Source organism: Gobio gobio (assembly GCF_949357685.1).
Source record: "Gobio gobio genome assembly, chromosome: 5".
NCBI lineage: Eukaryota > Metazoa > Chordata > Actinopteri > Cypriniformes > Gobionidae > Gobio > Gobio gobio.
The window spans coordinates 22221806-22249587 of record NC_137101.1 but is presented as its reverse complement, the minus strand read 5'-3'; the positions used below and the strand labels follow the sequence as shown (position 1 = coordinate 22249587).

Below are 27782 nucleotides of genomic sequence, written 5' to 3'. Positions count from 1 at the left end.
TCGGTTATTAAGAAACTGACGATTTCCCGCCATCTCGCTCTCTCTTTCGTACTCTCATCATGTGATAGGGGGATGGTAGCACAACATCACTATAGTACAAGATGGCCGCTACCTACTGAAAACTACAACGCTAAGCACACACCGCAGTCACAGTGATACACAACTCAGTCCCTAGAGACTCCTATGGAATGACAAACAGCTTTTTTTCCTCCTTTTATTTTTAAGTAACAGTGCTATCACCTACACAATAACATTGATAACAACACTTAGAAACTCCTCCTGAAGCTAGCATCTAGTGTACGCAAGAGGTTCCTCCAAGATAACTCATGGTTTTAATGGACTAAACGTCTACTCGCCCTCTTGTTAGACCCGTAGTAAAGGACATTAGAATGTGATGTTATCACCTGTACAGACCATTAACTTTTACGGTTATTGTTAAAGATTCGCTAATGCTCATGGCGTCCAAACCGGCCTGTGGCCGGTCCGCTTTTAATTGAATGGACCGCGCGAGCCGCAAGTCAACGTCGTCACGGTTTCCCAGCAAGCAATTGTCCGTTCGGAGACGGTACAGTGCAAAACAGTAGCCACAGGGGAAGGGATTGGCAGTTAAGCATGGCTAACTCTATTGTCACTGTGAGAAGGCAACAGAAAGCAAAAACTGCTGTTTAGGGCACCGTTGCGGCCAAAATACATTGTTCCCCGATGAACTGAAGCTACAACCACTATTCGAGTGGAGTGTGCGTGGAGGGAGGAGTCGAGTACGCCTCGTACCTCCCCGAAAACAATGGCAGTGTTTAAAAGCTCGCCTCTCCTCTCCTCCTCGCCGACTAGTCGGGACCGACCGCTTTGAAAGTTGCCGTCCCTCAACGTTTGATTACCTTTTGATTGAAGGCAAGGGAGTCTCTTGAAACAGACGCCCCGGTGTAAATAAAATCCCCCCGTTACCCGGCCTTTAGCAAAGATTGTAAAAAAAATCATGCAGTTACCAAAAATATTCAGACGTTGACTTAATCTAAAAAATAGTTGTCTTAAAGCTAGAGTCAAAACTCCTGGTTTCATTTTTTTGGAGGCTGAACCACAAATTCGTCAACAAAACGAGTCCAACGACAAGAAAGGAAGCGATTCACAAAATCAAGCTTCAAGGAAACGATGGCTACAGCTCGAGACTGTCCCATAAATTGTCCATTTCCAGTTTTCGTGAAAGCGCCAAATCAGATTCGGGAATCTAAGGACCGAAAACAAGAAAGAAGCAAACAGGGGACCCGTTCCACTAAAAGTTAACAGCATCACCGTATTAGAAATCAAAAGAAAAGGCTGATTGGTTTTCGTCAAGTAAGAAGAAAGAATCCCTTCCGTTATAGTGGTTTAAGCAAAGCGTACAGGTCCTCAGTTTGATAAATTAGTACAAAAAGTTCTTACGCAATCATGTGCTTGTATAATTGCCAGCAGCATATTATATATTTATACCATGAAACCATATTAGTTAATGGCCTTGGTGTTCTGTATGTGTTCAACGTGTACATCTGTATGCTTTTTTTTTTTTTTTTTTTAAGTAAACATGAAGCGCAAACCGTCCTTTACGAAGTGAGTGTACCTCCACTAGCGTCTTGCAGGTTGGAATTCTTTAGCTCGTAAATATTTATATAGAGATATATCGTATATTTTAGTGGAATGCAATAAGGTAAAACTCTTAAATCCCGTTATATATAATATTGGCTCTTCTATGTCTGCATTTACATAATTTAAAATAGAACATCTTATTAAAAACATCAAGATATACACAGATTAGGAAACGGGTAACAACATACAAACACATAAACTAGAAATCATTTTCGTCTGCATACTGATATATACACCTGTGGTATAATAAATTCCTCCAGTCATGCGCTATCTATACAGATCATATTGCTTAAAAGAAGGGGGCATTTGGTCGGGGACTTTAAGGTCGTGGATGGAGGTGAAACAATAAAGGATAGAGAAAAGTTTATCGACGCAAGGAAGGAAGGAAGGAAGGAAGGAAGGGGGTCGAAACTGACGTAACAACACAACATCTCAAGGGGGGTGGTCCGAGAAGGCGGTTTTCTTAGACACGAAATTAGGAGTGAGGGTGCATGGATTCCTTATATCACTGAGGTATCTACACGCACTGGGTAAAGAGCACTACACGGGTGGGTTTATGGGGAAGGGGGCGGGGTTTGGGCTCGGGCTGCTCTATTTTTTCTGAGCTGCCAGCTGGGCATCCACTTCCTCCTCCGGCTTGAGCACGTGCCACTGCGCGATGGGTCTCCTCGGGTTGGCCAGCATATCTGACCAGTGACGGAGCTCGGTGCCTGAGCTGTTCAAGCCCACAAACACTTTGCCGATGGCATCGTTCTTGCCAATCTTGTCATAGTCCAGAACAGTTATAACAACTTGAACTTTCTGTAATAGAAATTAGAGACACACAATTATAGACGTAAGAACATATGCCTGGTTATAGTTCCTCCATCTTCTGATCAAAAGAAAATGTACACAAAAATCTTTTCTAATAAAATTCTGACTTGTATAATAAGGCTCATATCAAAAGAAAGGGTGACAAGGACTTTATTTACAGTAAATATGCCTGGCATTAACAAAACAAGCACATACAGTATATATTATTTATTCCTGTGATGTTGGAAATGGTTGTGCTGCATGATATTTTAGTGGAAACGGTGATACGGTTTTCATTTCCGGATTTTTTGATGAATTCAAAAGAACAATATGTGTTTGAAATAGAAATCTTTTGTAACATTCTACAAGTTTTTACATTCTAAACATTCTAAAAGAATAAAAGTATTAATTTCTTTCAAAAAACTCTTGTTGCTAGGCTTGAGTAACATTGTTTAAGAATGACTGAAAATGCACATAGTGGCGCAATAGTTCACGCCATCGAATCCCACCACAATTATGAGAGTGAGTGAGTGAGTGAGTCTTTGAAGAGCATGGCGGCAGATACCAAAGAAAGGCCAGCGAGTGCTACCAAAGAGGTCCGGACAACTCTGTAAATTGACTGCAAGCACACAACTGAACGGTGTGAGCTCGGGGTCAATGGCTCGCTCTTAGCTTGCTTACTTGGAGCCTGATCCGCCCGCACACAAAATGGGAGCAGACAATATGAATTAGTGTCTTCAGAGCCCTGATTATCCTTCGATCCACCTCTCCACTTGGATTTCACTGACCGGTCAGAACAGGCCTGGGGCCATTGTTCCCGGAGCCAGAGTTAATTTGCCATATAATGAAATATTGAGGGATGTACAATGAGCGAGGAACTGTTAGTTCGGGATAGCAGGTTTTTTTTAGAAACGTCTGCTGCTTGCTGTGAATGGGGAGGGAGGAAGGCCTCTCTGGTTAACAGACCCCCACGCACACAGAGCATAAAATGTATCCTCTAAACTGTGAAATGCTAAATAAATTTGAAGCAATTTTACTATTATTGTTGCACTAGCAAGCATCGTACCCAACTAATTAGCAACAAAACCTTTTTAAAAGCCTCACGCCCAGCCTTATTGCATTTTACAAGTTTCTTTTCGGCTGTGGCTTGCCAATTACGCTCTATACATTTTCGAAACGGGGTTCGTACAATTAGTCCTTGACGTCGATTAAAATGGGAATTTGCGTCGGATTTGCCGTTGCCATATGAGAGCTCGGTTTCAGTACAAGCAACAAAGACAAACTTCATTACCTGGATTTGTTCGAATGGCACTTCGAAACTGAAAGACTCATTGTAGTAAGGGTTGAGGGTGTTCTTTTTGATTGTCGTCTTCTTTTTCTTCAGCCGCTTGCCGTTCTGCATCAGGTGGATCTTGACGTAGGGATCTGATAACACACAGGAACGAGACATAGCATGAGAAAATCACTTTCTTTTTTTCAGCCCCCAATTTGTTCCCCAAACAACTTTTTAAGAATGAAGGTGTCCAGTCTTGGAAAACCTGGATATATTAGGGGAATTTTAAAACTGTGATTTCTAGACCTGAACAATTCAGGGAAATTAAAATCTTAAAAAGTCATGAAAAATTCTAAAAATGTGTATGTAGTTACATAAAGCTCTAAAATATTTGAATGGCCAGAAAGTGCTGCTATTTTGAGTACAAAACAATATTTAGGAAGTCATGGAAACTCATTAGTCATAAAAAGTGAAAACCCTAAAGAACATTCAGTTTTTGGAATAAAATGTTTTAACTCATGGGCGTCAGAACCATTGTATATGAGTGGGACAAGACCCCCCCATAATGACCAACATTAAAATACAGTAGCGTAGTAGGCCTTACTATTCAGCTACAGCTCTGCACAGTTAAAAAAACGAGGCAGTTTATTCCTAATAGGAATATTTATTGTTGTCAGCCAATTTAACAGTTTGTACATTAACACTGCACTGCGCTTACATACAGGTAAATAAAATAATTCAATAATGATTCAATTAAAATTGGTTGTAAAGTTAAACTGTACTGTACTTAAATGTAAAAAAAAAAAAACTTTACTCAAATAAAGATTAAATTAAAATGTATTGTGTTTTAACATTAATAAATTTAGTGATTCCTCTGCGTACCACTAGAGGCAGCCTGAGCCATACCACACTTTGAGAACCACTGCGTTAGATGCTTTATTTCCACTTTTCTAATATTTTCTTCATTTTTATTGAAAAAAAAAATGCCTTTTACGATCTGATATGTGATGGGAAAAAGGAGTAGGAGTGAGTTCGGCAAAAGGCGGATTCGAACCTCGGGCCGATTTGCATCAAAACTTGAGGCCATGCATCTTACCCATACACTATTGCCACTTTCAATGATACAGTGATTTCCGTAATTTTGTCTTGCCCAACCAGACGTATAGCAAAAAAGGCGATATATTTGTACTTAATGTTAAATGGCATCTACTCCAGTAAAAAATTTTGGAGAACGGACCCACCCAAAATTTTTTTGCTTCCGACCCCATGTTTTAATTACTTTTGATTATTGTAATTTATTGCCACTCCTAGTTCTGTAAATATTTATTCATTTATCTTTTATTCTATTTATTCTTTACTCTTATTTTTGATAATTACATTTTATTCTGAAATTAAAGGGTGAGTTCACCCAAAAATTTTAATTAGCCCATGATTTACTCACCCTCAAGTCATCAGGTGTATATGACATTCTTCTTTCAGACGAATAAAATCGGAGTTATATAAAAAAAGTCCTAGCTAATCCAAGCATTATAATGGCATTGACTTGATGGGTCATTTTTGAAGTCCATAAAAGTGTATCTATCCATCATATAACTGCTTCCACACAGCTCCGGGGGGGTAATAAAGGCATTCTGAAGCGAAGTGCCGTGTTTGTGTAAGAAAAATATCCATATATAAAACTTTATAGATTAAAATAACTAACGTCCGGTGGTCAGCAGTGCGTGAGTCGACTTGCGCTAAAAGAGTAACCCCCGACGTTATGTTTTGTTTTGCTCTATCCTCTGCGCTTCTGCATTCGTCAGTACGCATGCATCAAGGGTTCAAGGGTTACTCTTTCATCGTAAATCAATGCGTATGGCAATCCGCCGGAAGTAAGCAATTTTAGTCTATAAAGTTTTATTATTAACCCTCCGGAGCCGTGTGGAGCTAGCCTAGAAATCTAGACACACCCTAGCGGCAGCAAATGTAATTTGCACCCAGGGTCATCTAGCAACTCTCCTTTGGCTTGCGAGCTGGAAAAACCAAACTCTGGTCAGGCCAATCACATCGTGTATAGAGTCGGTGGGCGGGCTTAACATATTGGCGGCAGAGTTGCTTCAGTTCCACGTGCTACTTGTAAATAAAGAAGCAGGGTAGGGTTGCACCAGTCGTTCGTAAGTTCTTTCTTAAATTGGAACGTAAAGTCCACACTAGAGGCTTAGTAACTACTAGATAGTTTGTAACTAACTCTATACTTTTTTCGGTTGCAACATTTGTTCTTAAGGCAGAACGTAACAAGTAGGTCATAAGCTCTCCGTAAAGTAATGTGTAGTCGCATAATATGACGTTTAACCTCAATGATCCAATAGCAGCCTTCAAATACGTGAGCAAAAGTTGTGTTGAAATACCGTGAATTTCAGTTTATCCTTCATTATTATAACTTCTTTTGCCTCACATAACCAATGGTAAACGTTTCCATTAAATATACTTAATCATGAATAACATAAGTGCTTTTATATATAAATAATATTCAGAAGCATTCAGTATATGAAACGACAAGGATAAATACAAGGATCAATAAATAAATACTAAAACAAAAAAAACATAAGAAATTACATTTATTGATTATGACTGATTTTATCTGACATGACATTGTGATGATGTCATGACAGATTCACGCAGCGGCGCACCGTTTTGGATGGTTTCGTGTTGAAAAGCTGCAAATAAAGTAATCTATTCACATAATGTTTTCTCTCTTAAAATGTAAGCGAGTGTAAATGTCAGCATTATCATATATGTGTAAAGAATTGAAGTCTGACATGTAAAACAAGAGCTTATTATGCAGTTCAGTCAGTCTGCTTTATTATTCAAACCATTACTCCTGATCGGAGGCTTCCGTAAATATTTAGTTTATACGTAGAGTTACGCTTCAACTAAGTTTAATGGTGCAACGCAAAAATATTTTGTAGTGCGTGAGTTGTAACTTAGTGCCCATTTACGTCAAAACTAGGCTAAGTTGTAACTTACGCACAACTGGTGCAACCGGCCCCTGGCGAACAGCGGTCTTTCGAATCGGCTTTGGCCGCGACTCTGGAAGACTTGGAGTTAAGCTTTTCTTTGGGAAAAGAGCAAAGAACGGCACTGAAGTCATTCTTAAAAAAGGAAGATGTGTTCAGAGTTTTGCAGACCGGATATGGCGAAAGTTTAATCTATCAACTAGCTCCGCTTCACCTTCTACGTTGCTCGTGTTGGTTGTAGCGCTATCCTATTACGTGCAGAAGGAATTTGAAAGACAACTGTTTATCCCGCCCCTCGGATTGAGCCCTGCCAATGGTGTGTTCCCAGACCCAACATCTTGATGTGGGTCTGGCTTGTCAGGCTAGTGTGGAGCACTTTTATGATGGATAAATGTACTTTTATGGACTTCAAAAACGACCCATCAAGTCAATGCCATTATAAAGCTTGGATTAGCCAGGACTTTATTAATATAACTCCGATTGTATTTGAATGTCATATACACCTAGGATGACTTGAGGGTGAGTAAATCATGGGCTAATTTTCATTTTTGGGTGAACTAATCATTTTAGAGATGTCCATCTATTGGTCTTTTTAAAATCAAACAAAAAAATAAATAACTGGCTTAAAACCATTTTTTTGGTGAAAATGCTAACGTGCCTAAGACTTTTGCACAGTACTGTATATCAAACTTTTCTGTGTTTAAATTTCATGCTGGCACACAGCATCTGCAGCCTCTATTGAAGCTCTGCTACAGAGCAGATCTCTAGTGGTACGTGTTAGGATAGTCCAAGCTTTTATTTACACATGGCAGGTGTGTGCCCTCCAGTATCTTCCCTGTTACATTATTGCTATCGAGGCACATCAATCTCTTCCTGTGCCTCAAAATACTATCCAGTTATCATTTGCAGCATCTATATTCTGTTCCCATCATGCATCTCTCTTCATCTGTTTACCTCACCCACTACTGATTCATCCTCGCCTTTCTAAGAATCGCTTTTTGATTGAAACCTCACAAAACAAGGATGAAATATCAACAAAATATCTGATTTTACGCCTCTACACAGCTTTTTGAAAAGGGGAGAAAATGTGTGTTTTTTATGTTATACTGCAACTGTAAAGAGGGGTGACATCATATGCCTTTCTGAGCCTTAAAATAAAAAAAAGGATATAGCAGCAGTTATTAGGGTGAGAATTTTTTCCAACATGTAATTTCATTTGACTCTTTCTCTCCCTGACACTGATTATATGTCTCTTTCTGTCACTCTGATCTCCAAGAGGAATTTCTAAAAATCTCTGGCATTTCCAATCCCATTTTCAACTAATCTAAATAACACATTCCATACAGAGAGAGAGAGAGAGAGAGAGAGAGAGAGAGAGAGAGAGAGAGAGAGAGAGAGAGAGAGAGAGAGAGAGAGAGAGAGAGAGAGAGAGAGATTTTGAAGGCGTGTTAAACTCCGTATACAATATTAGGAGCAGGGCAGCGCAAAATCTGTGGCATGCAGTTTTTGAAAGTGTAGATCTTACATCTCATAAGGTGAGGATGTGTAAGGAATGACCATTATGCATATATAGTATTGTAAAAGACTGTAAAAGATGACATGTTAATTTAAATACAAATCACATGAATCATTCTATGAATCACATATTTCAATATATTATAGATGTTTTAACAGTGAAATACTTTCTGCCAATCTCTTTCACTCTTAATAACTTTAAGTAATTTTCTTGCTGTCTTAATCACATGACGTCACGTACATCATATTTTAATACAATATACAATACCGTTACATTAAAATTTATAAAAAATACATTGTTACAAAATTTTTCTAAGAATCCTAAAAACTGTCACAGTTTCTACAACAATATTAAGCAGCACAATAGCTCTCGACATTGATAATAAGAAGAAATATTTCTAATATTTCAGTGACTGAATGATTTCGTGACTGACGACTGGAGTAATGATGCTGAAAATTCAGCGTTGCCATCACAGGAATAAATGACTCTTTTTTTTCTCAACTGTAATAATATTTTACAATATGACTAGTTTTTATAGTATTTTTGATCAAATAAATACAGCTTTGGTAAGCATAAAAAAAGTGAGCAATGTTCTTTCTCAAAAACATTGAAAAATCTTACCAAAACGGTAATGTACATATATTTTTTTAAAGATTTCAAGTTTATAGAATTATGGTAGCACTAACATGAACCTGTCCATCCAACTATGTACTATGTTTAGGATTATTATTAGGAGTTATGTTATGGAGTTATGACCATAAGTCATGTTTGCTGCCATGCCAAGAGTTAAACTAATCATGCGTATAGACTTTCTCTTGAAATTCTTACATATTATATAATAATATAATACAAATACTGTTTTTGTGACTGCAACCTAATTAATTGAGATGAAGCATTTGTATAGGTTGTAAATGTTGTACAGCACTCAAATAACTTTTTTATGGCATTTATGCCTCTAAATTAACCTCTTTAACCCATAAAAAGGTCTTTCAGATACAACGAAAAAGTATGCTTTCATATTTCCCTGATTCATCCATGGAGTTTCACAGCCTGACTGTCGAATCACATATGAAATGAACGCTGAAGCATTTCATTCAGATTACGTGAGATGCAACGATAGATTTCTCATAATAGAGCAGCACAGCACCTCCTGTTGAATTTACACTAACACTGCATGATCTGAAGAGCTCTGGCTGCTCGCTCCATCCACTTTTAAAAAGGTGAAAACACATAGCACGTCTGTTTATGATGTTGAACTTAAACAGCACTTCTCCGGGCCTATAACACTATTAACGGTGGTGCTTTTGCCCGGTTGCTTGGCAACAGAGTGCCTGAGGTTTGAGGTGGTTTGGGAAATCTGTGGTAGCCTACACTCACACAGAAGCCAAGCCAGAAGTTTGTGGTTCAAGGAGCTGGCAGTGCTTGTAATGACTTCTGTTTATGGTTCATATAGTCACTTGAGAAGCTCATCTAAAAGGGATACTGAAAATCCTAGTGAAAATAAAACGGGCCCTTATTTCTGATGTGGTATGTTTTCATTGGCACATAGGCATGCAGTCACGTATGGTCTACAGACTCATAGGTGTCTCCTAGTGGTGGACTTCATGTAATGCATTCATATACAACTATAGAAATACTATTATAGCCAATTTGGTGATTTATTTACACACTATTTAGCTGAAATACATAAACATGACTATGAATAGTGTATGAAAAAGTATCGCCACACTTAATGTATTGTATTAGCAGTGTTGCTATTCAAAACTATTATTTTTTTATTTACTGAAATACAGCTAAAATAAAATATACATTTAACAAAAAAACTTCAATGAAAAAAAGTTTAAGTTACTAAATACTAAAATTAATAAAACTACAACTGACTACAACATACATACACACCTTTAATTTATATATTTTATACATATAAAAGTTGCTGCCTTACATTTTTAAGTACAATAAACTAGGATGTTTAGGTCATTTCAACTTAAATTACATTAAACTGACTTGAGAAGAAATTAGTTGAATCTTGTATAACTTATAAAAAAAGTTGAATATTGCTTAACCTATTTTGATGAGTTAAAGCAATGTAAAAACATACATTGTCATAATTTATTTATTACAGTGTATATATATTAGGGTTGTAACGGTACACGTATTTGTACTGAACTGTTTCGGTACAGGGCTTTCGGTTCGGTGCACGCGTGTTTCCGAATGCTGTCTTTAACAGTTAACAGTCGGCTTGTTTTAAGCGCGGAACACACTACAATCCGAGTTCCCACATAAACATATTAAGTATTCAGTCCATTTTATCACGAAATTCAAAGGATAAATGGCGTTTTGACGCTCTTTAATGTGGCGTGACTGATCACTGTATAGGTGCGTCAGCTCAAGCGGCCGCTCGTGTGAACGCGATCATCTGTGAACGCGATCGATTATCTCTTTCTAAAGAATAAACATAAATGAACATCTGAAGGCATGTTGAGGATACATTTCAACTTATACCTAAAAATAAATAGCAAGTTTGGGCTCTTTTGTTAACCTTTAATATTAATGTGCAAATAAGGGCTCTCTAGTTTGCAGCAATATTTCCAATAAACTTTTAGTTATAATTTAATTCATTTAAGGACAGACACATTTTTTTCCCAGTAAACCACTGTTTAAAAAAAATAAATAAAAAGCAATTTTGTAAAACTGCTGTACCAAACCACATACCGAACGCTGACCTCAAAACCGAGGTAAGTACCGAACCATCAGTTTTGTGTCCTGTTACACCCCTAATATATATATATACAAAAACACGTAACAAAATGACTATAACTTAAACTAAAATTAAAATTAATAAATTAATAAATAATAGTATATAAATACTGTCTGCGTACTAGCAATAATACCCTGCATTTTAGATACAAAATATCAAAACAAGTGGCATATGCAATCAAATCATGCAGTTTTCCTGGATGTAAAAGTCAGTTCCCCTTAAGCTTACATGTGTGTTTAGGTATAGGTGTGTTTGCTATCTTATTCTAATTTAATGACATTCCTACATTTTTAAGTGGGGTTTAAGTGTCCATATGCTTTCTGAGACTTCAAAATTGTACCTGGAGCTCAAGCCATACAACATGGTACCAGCAACACCAAAGTCACGAGTACATGAACCGATAAACTGCATAAGCTAAATGCAATGCAAGCGTCTGCCAAATGCATTCAAAATAAATGTAAATTTGTACATATATGCAAATACAATTAATAATCCAACCAAAAATATAGACCTAAAAGCACATCACAGAAAAATACAGAGATTGGTAAGCAGTGCTCTTGTGAATTAATTCAAATTACATTTATTTTAGCTGCAACAACCACGTCTTGTGTGATTAGGGAGAGTAAACAGGGTTTGAAAGGAGAAAAGGATAAATTATAGTGTTCTGACGAGTCGTCCTCCCTGTAGCTGAATCACAATGGAAACAGTCACTAATTATTGGCATGATCCATGCGGGCCTATTGTTTCTAATCATGTGACGGCTCTTTGGACATGCTCTCAAGTGATTCCTTCGGGAGAACGACTCCCCCTATAACAACAATTAAATCGGAGCCATTTTCACGAACTTGGAAAGAGAAGAAAGAGAGAGAGAGAATGCAGGGACAGAAATGTTTTTCTAGTAAAATCAGTGGGAACACTGAGCGCTTTGTCAAAAAGGTTTATTTCAAATACAAACCGTTGGAGTCTGGCAAAATCCCAGTAATTGATGGTGAAAGCACCCTTAACTGCACAATTTTCGCACAGGATTTGATCGATCTGGCAAACGGCCAATTCAACAAGCCCAACGATGTAACACGATAGGAGGTTTGGGGGGTGATAGTTATCACATCGTGAAAACTATAGTCCTCCAAACACAAACCCCTGAATAGAACTGTTAACGGTGTTAATTTCATCAGAGAGCTAGAGTACCTTATGAAACGTGACTGACAGTTTATTGCCGGCTTTAATCTGGATTGCTAATGGACCGGGGAGAGCGAGAAAGTTTGTTCTCAGCTCGGCTGCTAATAGCTGAGTGATGAGAAGTTAATGTCGGGCCTCTTGGCTCCCAGCAGGTGGGTCTGGTACTGATGGCCTGGTACTGGAGGTGAGAGGGTGGGGAAGGATAGATGGACGAGGTCAGGCTTTTTTTCATAAGTCGTTACAGCACAGATGAGGACTGATTTCTGAATGCCGAGCTGTAAATTTACTCAGCGAAAATGTATTCATGTATTCACCAGAGCCGCATATTACTTCAGCTGATAAAGCCAGCTCTCCGTACAGCTGCAGGTTTGAGAAGTGTCGGATCATTTCAAGCCACATTTCGACACCCTTGGGATTTGTAGCTGTGAATGACTGCATACGCATTACATGATTTTAAAAGTGAAAGATATACTAAAAGTGACTTTTCATTTACATACAGACAGCTAAGAGAAAATGAAACTGCGTTAAGGACAACATGAAAGGAGCCTTCACGATGCATTTAACTTCCATAACGCGTCTTTCTTAGTGTATTCGGCTGGAAATTATGTAAAGTGGGAATCTGAATAGATGCAAACATGTTAGGCTATTATTGTAATAATATTTCAACATTTTCCTGCATGGTCTTAGTTACATAAGAAGAAATGTCTAAGAAATTTTGAAGAACGATTAAGAAAACAAACATTTTATGTCTTTATGATAATGTGCACTATAAAATCAGCAACATGTCTTGACCATGTAAAGCCCACTGTATCATTTGAAACACTAATTTCTTAGGCCTCTAGTTTATCAACATGATTAAAACTTGCCTTCCGGTCGTCTCATTGATAGTTTATACTTGTTTAGCAAATAAAACGTTTTTTAGTATCATTTTAAAAATGTCCACCTTCAGGTCGTAGTACACGCATCTTTTTTGCTGTGAAATCTCATAGATTTTTAAAAAAGTAAACGTAAGAATAATTTTTATATTGTTAGCAATATTTCAAGATGAACACATACTGGACTGAAGCAATTTAGGTTAACTTGCTTATCCAAACATACATTTTTTTTTTAGATAAAGTAACTTTTAAACAGGATGAAGATATTTAAATATCAAACTTTTTTCATTTAGTACTGCCCTTTGAAAGCAACAGAAGATACTTGCATGTTTCCCGGAAGACAAATTAAGTACAATTTACCTTGATCTTCAAATTCAAAAAGTTTTCATGCATTGTGTTTCCCTCTGAAGCATCAGTGAATGTTTTTAATCTTCTTTAATAGTTGTGTTTGAGTCCCTCAGTGTGAAAAGGTGGATCTCAAAATCATACAGTCACTGGTGGAGAGGGAAATATGTAAGAGATGCTGGAAAACTGAAGAATTTGCAGGATCTGGAGGATTTTCCTGAAGAACATTAGGCAGTTTAACTGCTCAGGACAAACAAGGGACTCAAGAACAACACACAGTATTAAGAATCAAGGGTATGTAAACTTTTGAACGAGATAATTTTTTAAAAATTTTGCTTTCTTTCCCTTTTTTGTGTTGTGGAATATAAGTAAACATCTCATTATGGACAGTACTAAATAAAAAATAACATACATTTTGTATGATCCCTCTTATTTTGTTAAAATCATTAACATTATTGCAAATTCTGTAAGGGGTATGGAAACTTTTGAGCACAACTTTAAAGTTACAACTAATATTTATATGTGTGTTGTGTAGTCTGCTATACTGTTATAAAAATATCATTGATTTACATTACAAGCTATCCAAATTTCATCATAATTTATGGCAACACAAATATCAGCAAGTGTAGCTCCCCCCCCCTCAGTTTGGGAACTGAATAGTGTTTTTTTTCTCCTCGAGTATGAGCTCCATATTCTCCTATATACTACTATATGAGCCATAAAAGCCTGAAACATCCAATATGTTGAATATGTTTTTTTCTTTAGATGTTGTCTAAGTAAAAAAATAATAATAATAAAAAAATTAGATTTTTCGGACTATTTTATATGTCAGGTTTTACAAACAGGAGCCATTTTGATTTCACAGTGTATGAATTATCATGACAGCCGGCAACAAGAGACCTAACCTGTCACATAATGGCACAAGCTTTGAGGCAGTGTGACTCAGTAACTGGACCCACCTGACAGGCCACCGACATCCATCTTCTTCAGGTTCTTGGCCTCCAGAACGACGACGGTCAGTTTGCCAGCAGTGGGCACATACCGCAGGGAGAAACAGATGTCACCCAGCTTCTCTTGCTGCGAGTGGTAGAGAAAAGTTCATTCAGGGACATCATTGTCAAGGTAAATAGAAAAACTGAACCTGAAAACCTGGTCAAATTTATTCCCTGATTGAATTCTCTTACAAAACTATTTATACATAAGAAGAAAAGCCACGAACGAAACATCTCCAACTAAAATAATTTAGCTAGTACGCAAGAGGAATAATATATTCCCCTTTACACAAACACTTTTAGACTTTCTGCCACTCAACATGATTGATAAGAGAAATTGAAATGAGGAGCACAGCGTTTGAAGTCTTTCAGTCTGATTCATTTTCCACAAATGTAGTTGCATGGGTAAACACATTGAAAATACATTTACATGTGCACACATTCCATTAATATTTCAGGAGCCATTCTCATAAACATGGGCACAAACATATGTGACATATAGAAAACAACAGGAAGGGGGAAAAGGTTACATCACTTTACTTCCAACTGGCTGATGCCATTTTCCACACAATCAATTTTCGGTCAATTAAAAGGTCATCAAAACAGAAAAATAACATTTCATGGCTTAATAAAATGAATCCTATGAGGTAAATATGTTGAATCCAATGCTGTGTTTGACTGAAACATAAAATCATCCGATTATTTACACAGAATATTTTTTTAAGGAAATGTGTAGAGGAAAAAAACGAGCAGAGGACTGAACCTCATGGAATTGCGAATAGCTACTGTTTTTTGCAGTCGACGTTCATTTTTTTTTTTTTTTACTAACACTTAAAGTGCCACCCTCAGGACACCACTCTAGAGATCATTTGGTAAAAGTCAATATGCTCCAGCTTTCTCAAGCATTGCTTGAAGTGCTTCTCTAGCTCATCGGACATGGAGTGTTACAGCAGCATAAACTCAAAGAGCAACCTTCAACGTATATGTAGATAGCCTTCAACTCTCTGCCCTCAGCAGGCTTTTGACAGCGTCATAATTAACCTTTACACCAAGGAACTGTGACACAAAAACAAGGTTTCCATAGAAACCACGGCTTAAATGCTATATTCCATGACATTTACCATGAAAATTGAATCTCCCCAACCACTGCTTGCAAAGTCACACTTTTTTTATTAATAAAACAACGGCACGGCCCAGCTGATTAACTGACATTTCCATTGAAGATGGATAGCCCTCAAGTCTTGCACCTTTACAGTGAGTAAATTTCGTTGCAGCTCCTGCTAAATGATATTTACTCTTGTTGTGTACAAACCTTTGATATTTGCGAGTTAACATTTGGGAACATTTCAAACTTATTTGGTGCATGTATTATAGAAAAACACTGGGAGTATACGGACCAGATTTACTAACAGCTTGCACCAGCGCAAACCCTCTTTTGGCATTAAAAAACTACTGTCAGGATTTAGACATGCAGTGATATATTAGTGCTGAAAAGGCATGGACAGGGTTATTTTTGCGGCTGACCTTATTGCATATGTATTTGTAGGGGTTTCCCTTTCAGACGCAAAATTTATTGGAGGGAAGTATTTAAATGAAGCATACAAGGTGATTTACTAAGGTTTGCGCTCGTCAATTAACTGGTGTTCGTGGCATTATTTACCGCCCAAAAAAGCACCTCTTAAACCAGAGGGTAGATTGCATTGGTCATTATGGAAATGATCCGGCTGCATCTGTGCACTTTAATTTGCGCTTTCTCAGTAGATCACACGCAAAACTGTCCACTCCCATCGGCGCATTTATGGAATTGTGCTCTCATGCTAATTTTTCCTAGCCTGGCTCCGCCCTCCTACGTACTTCCGCTCAATTTTCATTTTCCTTCAGTACTACGTCTGGGACTGCGGTGTATACTTAGGTTTTCCCCCCAAAATTTTTTACCGGTCCAATCAGCGAACAGAGGGAGTGGCTGAGAGCGATGACGTTGATGTCGTGCGCTAGTTTGAGTTGTAGTTCAGTAATGGCGGCGGTGAAAGATGCGAGTGTGTGGCAGCGCTGACGAATGTCCAGAAGTTAAAACCGGAGTGTGGCGAGGTGGACGAGCGAGTGACACCGGTGTACGTGATTGAGACACACCGGTCTCGAGTCCTCTCATGAGGGAGCACGGACGCATATAAGGACGAGCGACACCGGTGAAGGACGAGAGAGGACCAGGCCTGGATTTTAAGTTGTGTTTTGTTATGTTTGTGCGCGGCAGTCGTCCGTGAGGGGCTGCCGCTTTTACTTTCATTTTGTGTTTATTATTTGATTAAAAGTTGTTAAACGTTCGCCGGTTCCCGCCTCCTTCTTCTCTGAACAAACGAACTCCCGTTACACGGAGCAAGAACAATCACTGCTGTACTGCTGATGTTGTGGTCCGGGAAATGTATTAAGTTCGCTCCGTTAGTGGTGAAGGAGTTGGCTGAAGCCGTCCGTCTCCCACCACCCGCGAGAAAAACCCCAGGCTGAATTATCGACTGCTTTTGACAAACACCAAGGTCGTGTGGTAATGTAATTGCTGTCCGAATCCACATCTCTGAGTTTTCAAGAATATATCACTTCAAAACTCACTGTTTATATCCTTTATAGACCCCTGCAGAGCACTGTGCGGTTGCGTGAGCTGTAATTTGCATTTCTAGACTTGTATTTCTTTAAATACTGGCAAGTGTTTACAAGAGCAAAATATTTCATCACCGCTCAAAAAATAAAAGAAGAAAAGCACGTAAACATTTGAATTGGGCTGTTATTCACGGCACGGCAGCATTTATTCTTATCATACCAAGCATTTAACATTTTATTGACAGCATATACAATCATGTTATGATTGCACGAGATATGCACCACGAGAGCAGCGCGTTCCGAACACAAAACTCTCCTCTCCACCGTGAATAAATAACAATCCGAGTGCACGAGGTTTTATCACTGACACTGAGGTGGTGTGCTCAGTTAATGTGAGAATCAAAGGCGAACGGCGCGTGACATACGTCACGACCAAACGTTAGTGATTGGTTAGGCAGATCCAGAGTGACTCTTGGCAGATCCACTAGTTTTAAACTTCAACAGAGAACCCGCCTTCAAGGAAGTAAACGCTAGTCAATGGAGAGTGGCCAGACTCTATGTACAATTGAAATGTACGAGAGTCTGGTAAAACCAGGCTAAATTTGCCCTGCTTAAACATACCACATCTTGTATTTGTTTTATTATTTACATTTAGAATTACATTTATATTACTACTTCACTACTGTGAAGACTTATCATTTAGGTAATTCAAATTATGTTGTATTATTTTACACACAGTGGGTCTCCATATGGGGGCTGCTATGTTGACAAAAAAAAGATTTTGATGCAGTTACTTAGTAGTTGCTACCACAGAGTGGTATAACAATGTAAACTTAATAAACGGAGCAATTCCAATAGGGTCCTCACACCATCGGTGCTCGGGCCCTAACCAGTCAGTGAACAAATCTATGTGAACGGATATGACTTGGATTAAAAAGATACAAAAGTCGCTGGGAAGAATCACTACTGAATTGGCAAACTTTCCACGCTTAAGAAGTTCAAGCAATAAAAACCTGATATTTAATCACAGGTTATTACCACCCATGTCTGTTACCTCTTCTTTCTCAGCGCTCAGGAGGTCCCTCCACTCCTCAGTCACATGACTAAAGTCGACTTTATTCATGGGCACCTTCACGTCTCCAATGGCGTCGTGTTTGGAGAAGCGGTCAAAGTCATACACTGTCATCACCAGAGTTTTCCCTCCAAGCTCAGTGTAGGGAACCTGTAAGATATAAGCAGTGAAAATAATTGCTTGCATACCTACCAGTCTAATCTATCTCAATTCCAGTTACGGGACTTATCTACCACCAAGATTTTGGGATGAGACTATAGGACAATTGCAGGTGTGCAAGACAAATAGAGAGAGAGAGATTTGATTCTTGATTGCCTTCAATTGAGCTGTTTTTCAGACAAAACTCATTATCCCGAAGGACTTGTTCCAACATGGCGAAAAACTGCTTGATTGGCCGGGAAAGAGATAAGACCCAAGGGTTGCTATTTTGTCCTTGACGCTATCACACACACCAGCTCTCCAGCGTCTTCATTTCAATAATGAAGGCACTTGTGATTACATGTCTCTCGATGTTGGCGTGTGGTTCATTTCTCATTCTCAAGGTACCGTGTCATAGTTGAAATTGTGCTAGGCTAAACGAGAACAAAACAGGCAAACAGTCCTCTACCCCCCTTGGTTGGCTCAGTTATATTGCCATTCTTTAAACTATTCAACACTTCACTTAGCAATATATTAGAAGTTTAGAGGTCTGACTGCGGTAATTACACAAAAATGAATTTCTAGCTGCATGACGTCTCATAAAAACGAATCGGAAAGCTCTACTGAACATACAAAATAGAAATTATGCTACTTTCTGGATGACAGACACCTGCAGGAGTCCATCTGAACGTTTGCCTGTAATTACTCCAAATGCCTTGTGTCTTGTTAATAGACCAGATAAAGTAGTCAGAAATACCTTGATCTACTGAATAAGTAGAATGTGAGCATTCAAGAATTTCTGATTAGGTTAGGTGTTTGAGACCTACCTTAAAGGTGAATTGCTCATTGAAAACGGGATTCAGCGTCTTCCGGTGGACCTTGGTCTCAAATTTCTTCTTCTTGTCTGGAAGAAGGTAGACCTTCACGTAGGGGTCAGAAGTACCACCCATATCCATGGCAGGCAATTCTGCTGCTTGGATGATCCCCACTATGAGCTATGAAGGGTCAAAAGTCAAAATTAAGGAGAAAATGAGTAAGACCTTGAAGAGGAGCATGGTCTTTGTCTGAACCATCATCCCACCACCATTCTGTAGATGCCTCTGTTATGTCATGTAAAAGTACAGGTGTTCATTGTAATGTTGTAAAGACCAAATTCATATGAAGACAAATGTTGCTCTTTTCACTTGTGAGCCTTGAGAATATCTGCATATTGACATGAAACGCCACCGAGTGGTCAGTTATAGTTATGATGCTGAGTTGCTGCATTACTATTTAAACAGTCCCAGCATTAAGGAGGCAATGGGGTCAGGCCATGTCAAGCCTGGCGCTCCTGATCCTATCTACCCATCAGCTCTGATAATTGATAGGCCGGCTGGCTGGGCTGAGGTCCTGATTGACCTGCCAGTCACCATATCCCCTGCATAGCCTCATGGGTCCTAGAGTCAGTCAATCAAGTTCCCATCAGCTTCCCATAAAACGCCCCGTCTCTGTGTCTACACAGGCACTCGGGCGTAGAGAGCTCTCTCTCTCTCCTCTCACCTTCTCTCTCACTCTGACCAGCTGTCAAACTCCAGTTGTGCTGCCACAGAAAGGACTGTAGCCAGAGAGACAAGCATTGCCAGTGTTTCTGCTTTAGATGGCGGCCATCACAGTACACTGTGATTGTTCCTTTGACAAAGGAACTATAAATGTTTTAATAATCGGTCGGGCTGTAGTAATATTTGATTTTGTTATTAAATGGTGGTGGATTTCAGGTCTGGACACAGACACAACCAGACAGCAAAATAAATATCTGTATTCGGAAAGAAATGGTTGCAAGGTAGAAAATGCTCCACAAATAATGCCCAGTGCTCTCATAATCAGACTCCATACAGCATTGATGAAAATGATTGACAAAATAAGAACCCTTTTTATCTCCTTTATTAACCAACAGTTCTCTATTTTTGGTCATGCTGACATATGACCATTAACATTGTGAGGACTGGAGAATTAGAATTTCAATATATGTTGATGCAACATGATTTAAAGGGGTCCTATTTTGCCCTTTTACAAAGTCTTGATTGTGTTTTTGGGGTGTACTAGAAAATATTTTCATGCTTGTTTGTCCAAAAAATTCATTCATTTTCATATATGTTACATTATTACAGCTCCTCTCTCCCCAGTCTGGCTCGAACGCGCCGTTTCGTTTCGATAAATCCCCTCCTTTCGAAATACGAAATGTGCTGTGATTGGTTAGCTGGCCCAGTGTGTTGTGATTGGCACTGAATAGCGCATGTTAGGCATGTACAAAATAGAGAATAGCGACTTATGGTGTAAATAATAAGGGATGGCATCGATTTCGAGCCTGATTCAGACTTGAATGTAAGAATGTAAACAAACAAGAGGATCATGCAGAACAGATTTCAAGCACGGACTTTGCCAGCACAGATTTCTCAGGACGTTTCAGAGTAGTGTTTTTTTTTGTCATTTTCTTATAGATAATAGATACGATGTTATCCACCATTTAATCACATTTGTCAGAAAACTATGGTAATACAAACAGTAATGGACATTTTTCCTAAGGGGCGGTGAGCAGCCTTGCAAAAGCAAGAGCTTACAAAATCTACAGTAAACACTAGGCTATAATCAACACTAATGTTGGCTAGTAGGCTAGCGGAGGCCAAGCTTTGACCTTTGTTTACATCATAGCAACTACATAAAACGTATAATCGGAACTGTTCATAGAAAACACAACTACATACTTACAAGTTGTGATCAATAAACAGATTGTCCCGACTAAATGGGAACTGCTCCATTCCAGGAAAAGCGTTTGTGCGTAGCCTGCATTGTACTCTCTTAGTTTCTGGAAGCTGTTCTCCATAAAATCTGCAGCGCACAGACAAACGTTGGGGTTATAATGTTCAGGAACAATGTCAAACATAAATTCTGCTCTTCTGCCTTAGGGCAAACTTTTTCCAGGGTGAAAAAAACAGTGACAAGACTCTTCATCTTCTCTAGCCAGGCCTCGCCCCCTTTTTTCGCGCATTCCATGGGCGGAGAGTAACATAGTGACAGTTCATTGTAGTTCTTGAAAAGTAGATTCTGTTCAATAAAAGATCTCCTTTTGGAGTGGACTTTGAGCTTTAAGCATAATAGGACCCCTTTAAGATTTCCTACTACTTGAACTTGACAGGAGAATATTTCTTAGATGTCAGCTAGATTTTGACCCCAGAGTCAGATTTTAACAGGTTAGCAATGGGAAACTCAACATCAAGATAAGAAATAACTTGTAATATCCAATTATCTGTAACGGTCAAGTTCACCCTTGAGAGCACTTCAACATAAGCCAATTGTAACACTTCTTTCAAGATACTTGATTATACTGCAATGAGGAGATCCTGTAGCATAGGGGTGTAATACATCAATATGGATCGATACATCGATCAAATGACTAACGATATGATGTACAGATTCAACACGTAAAACATTCAATACCAGGTCCATCACTAGCTGAGAGGGGGATGACAATAGACAAATCCGATGGCTGAATCCGAAATTGCCCCCTAAAATCTCAATTATAATTCCCTACGTTAGTCCACTAATACAGTTCCCTTGAAGGAGTGAATGAAAACGAGTGAGTGAATTCGGACAGCCGTTGAGTGTACATCGACTGTATGTGCAATGTAGGATAGAACAAATAATGTCCTATTTGAGCCAATGTATAATTTGTGGCCACAAAAAATTGTTTGCTAATTTGACTGCACCTTTAAGCCCCATTTCAGAGTGTATCTTTCAGTGGCATCGCTGTCAGTATCACTGGAAGTTTGCGATACACAAGCAGACGTCATCTCTAAGTCTAAACGAGAAGTCTTTTGTAAGTAGCTCCTAGCTGTGAGTAAGATTGAATAGCTGTGTACGACAGAAGCAGTATGAGTCAGGATGGATCTGTCTCTGGGTGTTTTGGACATAGATGGGGGGTGAAGGAATATTTAGCCCTGATGAGACTTTGGCCATAATAACCTTCAATCGCTCTGCAGGCTATGAAAACTTCACACAGTTTGAAGACTCAGACTGATGCAGGACATGCTGGAGGAAGATTCAGTCGAATGACTTCACCTCAGTGTGTGCAATGCTTATAATATCTCATCTGAAGGCTTTGGTCAGTCATCTTAAATTACTGCTGCAATGGTTTTCAGAGAAAACTGTTTTTTAGGGGTGTTTGTTATTTAGCATTAACAGTGAGGTTTTTTTGTCTTTAAAATACCTGGGATGCATTATAAAACAGGCAGTGATCGCAATGATTCACCTCAGTGAACGTGTATGGATTCACAGTTCAATCCACACATCTTTTTCTATCCTCATTAATAACATCACCCTTATCTGCACCCTGTCTATCCTTCTCCCGAAGGAGCTGCCCTGAATTCTGAGATATTGTGTTGTGTGGCTTTTTGACGGCCATGTTTTGTGCTTTTCTATTTTTACCCTCTGGCTTTGCTCGGCTCCATCGGAAAGGTCCAGATTACCTTTAAAACAAACCCAGAGTTTAGTTGAGCTCCCTGGAACCTTTCCCCTTTGGAAAGGGCAAGAGTTGCAGAAAAATCACCCAGACCTCTGAGTCTCCCTGAAGCGATACTCGGCTTGATTTAAAGCCAGACAGGAAAGAAGCACGCAGATTTCCTGCCGGCACAGAGGGTGGAGATACATGCAAGTGCGTCTGTCTATTGGAGTGTGTGGGTTTACGGGTTGAATCTGGGTCAGGCTGATGTGGTTTTCTCGGCATCTCCTGCTTTTTGGTCTGCTTTAAAGCTGAATATTAAAGTGCTGAAGAAAGCTGATTCAAACAGAAATCTAATTGATGTGATGTGCCCTTGACATTCACAGCATTTGGTGAGTTTACAGGTTGAGTTGATGAGTTGATGGGCATTATTTCTTATGTGCCAAATCTGAATTCCTCTGGCTTTCAGAGATAGTACAGCAATAAAAATGACTCTGAAAACTGATTCATATTGTCTAAAATTCATCTCCATGTTTTCAGTATGTATTTTTTAAACACACAGCTTATAGCGAGCATTCAATTACGTAAGATAGTTACGTAATAGTTCATCCAAAAATAAAAATTCTGTCATTAATTACTCACCCTCATGTTATTCCAAACCCGTAAGACCTTCGTTCATCTTTTGGAGCACAGATTAAGATATTTTTGATGAAATCCAAGAGCTCTCTGACCCTTCCATAGACGGCTATTTCAAGGTCCAGAAAGGTAGTAAAAACATTTTTAAAATAGTCCATGTGACTCCTTAAATTAATGAAGCGACAAGAATACTTTTTGTGTGCAAAAACAAAAATAATGACTTTATTCAACAATTTCGTTCTGGCCTGTGCCAGTCTCCAAAGCTGTGCAGCTCCCACAAATGCGTCTTGGTGCTCATGTAAACAGCATCGGCTGTCGTAGATCTCGAGAGCGCTGCACTGTTTTTACAACGGAAACTGCGTAGGAGACTGGCACAGGCTAGACCGCAATTGGTGAATAAAGTCATTATTTTTGTCAGTTTTTGCGCACAAAAAAGTATTCTCATCGCTTCATGAAATTAAGGTTGAAACACTGAAGTCAAATGGACTATTTAATGATGTTTTCAATACCTTTCTGAGCCTTGAAAGTGTTAATTAAATTGCTGTCTATGGAGGGGTCAGAGAGCTCTCAGATTTCATCAAAAATATCTTAATTTGTGTTCCGAAGATGAACGAAGGTCTTACGGGTTTGGAATGACATGAGGGTGAGTAATTAATGACAGAATTGTCATTTTTGTGTGAACTATCTCTTTAAGGGGGGAAAAACACGGTGGGGGAATTCGCTAAGAATGAATTGTGCATGCTGATGGCTTCATTTGTTTGTACGTGCCGTCTGCAATGTTTTACCTTCCAGCATGCTTTTTGCATGAAAACTGGTGCATTTGTTTAAAATTGGTGCCTTTGTGTTCATGCTACATTTTATCCTCATATTCCCATACCTCCTATGAAGGCTTCAGTACACTTTACCAGCTATTTGTAATATTTTTGTTATATGCCAAAAGAATAGAACAAATGCAGCATCTTTAACATATGCTTGTTCTTAAAACTGTTATGCCATAAAAAGAATGCATTACCAGTCATTTGCAGTCATTTTGTCATTTCACCACTACACATACATTGACACCGTACAATGAAAAGTCTCCTGTGGTGGCAGTGCATATAAAAGCTGTAATTTGTGTGTATGCGATGGTGGATAATCTGGCTCTTTCAGGGATGTTGCTTTTTTCTGCTCTGTCTCGGTATGAGACTATATGCACCAATTATCTGTCACCAAGGATCTGACAAAATGAAGCACATTCATTCTGGAAGTCACTTAGCTTTCAAGCTCAACAGCTTGTAAGAGGCGCCCAGTGAATTTCGGCTTAGCTTTGGAGTTGCAGACAAGCCAGCAACCTCATTCAGTCAGTGTGGAAGAAAGCCGATTCAAACACAAATCTAAAGGCTGTGTTGTGCCCTTGACATTCACAGCATTTGGTGAGTTTACAGGATGATGGGCATTATTTCTTAAGTGCTAAGTCTGAATTCCTCTGGCTTTCAGAGATAGCACTTAATAATAGAGCACAGCAATAAAAATGACTCTGAAAAGTGATTCATATTGTCTAAAGTTCACTCTATCTCCGTGTTTTCAGTATGTATTTCTTAAACACACAGCTTATAGAGAGCATTCAATTACGTAAGAGTGACACACTGAACAACCTTAGAGGAATGGGCATTATTTGAGTGGAGCTGGTTACATTTTGACGGACAAACACGCTGTACTTACGAAGAAGACCTCACTAAACACCACACACAGTGACGATGATTTCGGAGACGGCCCCTTACCGTATTCTCTGTGAAATTGTAATCCATGGAGTACTGTAATTTGCCAAGTTTCTCTTCTTCCTTAGGCTCCACCTCTTTCTCTGTATCCGTCAGCCCTGTTTCTGCATCATCCTCATCCTTCAAGGCCTGAAGGAGACACCCACTAACAGTCAGTCCTGTCGGCCCAACGCTGGCGCTGCCCGATTGCCCTCGCCAGAGCGCCGGGCCAGCCCTGGACCAGCCTGCTCTTCAACCGCACCTCTATTAGGGGGGGAGCAAGCACTAAAACACCACAGCAATTAAGACCATGACATGCTCAGTGATGCACTAGACTTGGGCTGTGAACCCCTTTCTCTCCTATGGTCTGCTATCGTGGAAAGTTGTGGAAAGAGTTGCAAGAAGATGAATGAGTGCAAGCAGTTTAGGTTGGTGGGAGGCACAACTCTAGGGCTGGGGGGTTTGGTAATATATCGGCTACGCATATGGTACTGTATATTGCCATTTTACAATGGATTTGAACGTGGCTCATCCATTATCATCATCATGTTTATAGCGTTTTACCCTTCAGACTCTTTAGAGGACTGGAGGGCATTGGTTCCATTACACATGTAAGATTAAGTTCATAAAGGGCTTTATTATTGCATTATTAATTATGTTATATTAGATATTAGTATATTGTGTTAGCATTTTGATGTACATTGAGAAATATAATACTGAGTTTGTATATTATATTATATTATAATGGCACAGTTATATTCACTTGATAGAAAAAAAAGTTTCTGCATAGATGCCAGACTAATAATTAATTTGTTATTAATAATCTTCTATATATTTAATCTTCTAACTATTTGCAATCTTCTTTAAAAGAAATGCATTAAGCATCAATCAAAAAATAAATAAATATAATTACTGAAAAACATACATTGATGGTAATATTTAAAACATTATAAGGAAAGGAAAAAAGGCAACAAAAATGCATGTATCGTGTGACAGATACCGATACTGTGATACAAAATTACTATGTCATACCCCCCAACCCTAGGCAAGATGAGCAGACAGATGTTCTTAAGAAATACATTGTACAATACATTGTCCTTTATGTTATTTCAGGCAGAACAATCTCTGGCATCAACAAATCAGTGGGGAAATGTTGTGGATGGTGTGGCAGTAGCTCCCTAGCTAGCCTGAGTCTAAGACGGTGTGTTAAGGGGGATGTCGAGGGAGGTTTGTTGTCGCTGGAAAGCATGCGATTGTCGAGGCAAACTCAGCTCTCAGTTCATTCACTGTGAAATAGTTGCCTTCTGAAAGGGCAGTCTTGCTGATCAGTAAAGCATGCAGGGCATTCACGTTCTCAAGAAGAGTGCTCCTATAGTGACCCTCATTCTCTGTGACGTGATCTTCAACACACAGTGGCGTTGTCATGACCCTTAGTTATTGGTGATAACCACCACGCTCATGGAAGCTGTAAGCATCATGCCAGCAGAAGGTGTTGGTGGGAGGGATCATAATGTGTACAGGGCCTGTCTCATTAGTTGTTCGGTTACAAGTGTGAAAGCAAAAGGCTGAACAAAATTGATTTCTTGACTGTGTTATATTCTTGTGAGGACCAGACTAGTCTTGCAAGCACTTGTGCACTTCAATTCAACAAGCTTTTTGAGGTGCTTGTTAAATTTAAAGACATAGTTCATCCAGAAATCATTTATACACATTCATGTTGTTGCTCCAAACCCGTATGACAGCAGAACACAAAAGGAGATGTTTAGCAGGGTGTGTGACCTGCAATAATGAAAGTGGATGGGGATTAAAGACTAGTAAGCCCCCTTGCTTGACATATTATGTGGTCACCATTCACTTTCATTGTATGGAAAACAGCAGCAAGGACATTCTGCTAAACATCTCCTTTTCTGTTCCAGGAAAGAAAAGAAAGTCAGACAGCTTCTGAACAACATGGTGAGTAAATTAAGACAGATTTTACATTTTTGGCTGAAATATCCCCTTAAATGATTCTTTTTTGGAACTGTAAAATGATTAACACTTATTTTTGCAGCTGTGAGTGTCCTTCATTGATAACCTTTCCATCTGACAGGCAAAGATGATGTTTCAAAAACATGTCAGCCAATTAAAGATCAGTCTGGTCATCGTGTCTGAAAATTGCTTCTTGAACAAATTTGTCCTGCTAATGAGGTGGGTGCTGTTCTCCTTCAGGACATTTTTCAATTTTAGGTTTAAGTGGATCAGATGAGAACTGATAATTTTGCCAAGGGCAGTCAAACAAGCCGAACGCATCACTAGCACTCTAGCAATCGTACTTTGACAGTTTTCTCAGCCATTTAACTTTGTTCTAAATGAGTAATTTCACTCAAGTAATTTCCATTTTTTTTTACATCAAACGAGAAGCATGTTTACGATGAGAAATCAATGTGGTTCAACCTTGCTGAAGCGTACCCAAGTGCATTTTCTCTCTTCATATATATGTGTATATGTAGACTTACACACATATATATTGTAGATATACATGTACTGTATGCATAGTTACATATATGTTACTCTACTAGAGTAAACCTGTTGTCAAGAGGCTATCAAAAGTCATTGCAGCAGGCTATAGAAGATCCAACAGCAATTGGAAACCTACCGCCAGTGGCAATCCCGTAAAGTCATCAGACAAAACATAGATAAGGAGGACATGGAAGGAAGAGACACAAATTAAAACAACCACACACAAAGGCGACCACATGATTCTGGGCACACCAGGAGAAATGACTGCTGAGAAGCTCAAAGCTCCTTC

The 27782-nt window shown here is 38.9% G+C and overlaps 1 protein-coding gene across 4 annotated transcripts in view; it reads right to left on the bottom strand.

Annotated features, from left to right (window-relative positions):
- Positions 1-222: 222 nt before the first annotated feature.
- The window catches only part of syt1a (synaptotagmin Ia), a 255324-nt gene continuing 227764 nt past the window's right edge, over positions 223-27782 (bottom strand). For 2 of the 4 annotated variants that reach the window (XM_079817473.1, XM_079817472.1), the window contains 6 exons: positions 25019-25144; positions 18976-19143; positions 17993-18160; positions 14314-14431; positions 3704-3837; positions 231-2421 (listed from right to left, as the gene is read on the bottom strand). In XM_079817473.1, the coding sequence (XP_079673599.1) occupies positions 2212-2421; positions 3704-3837; positions 14314-14431; positions 17993-18160; positions 18976-19143; positions 25019-25144 (924 nt within the window). In that variant the 3' untranslated portion in view covers positions 231-2211. Of the gene's footprint in view, positions 2422-3703; positions 3838-14313; positions 14432-17992; positions 18161-18975; positions 19144-25018; positions 25145-27782 lie in introns of all 4 variants that reach the window. The other 2 variants (XM_079817474.1, XM_079817475.1) reach the window with 2 other exon arrangements.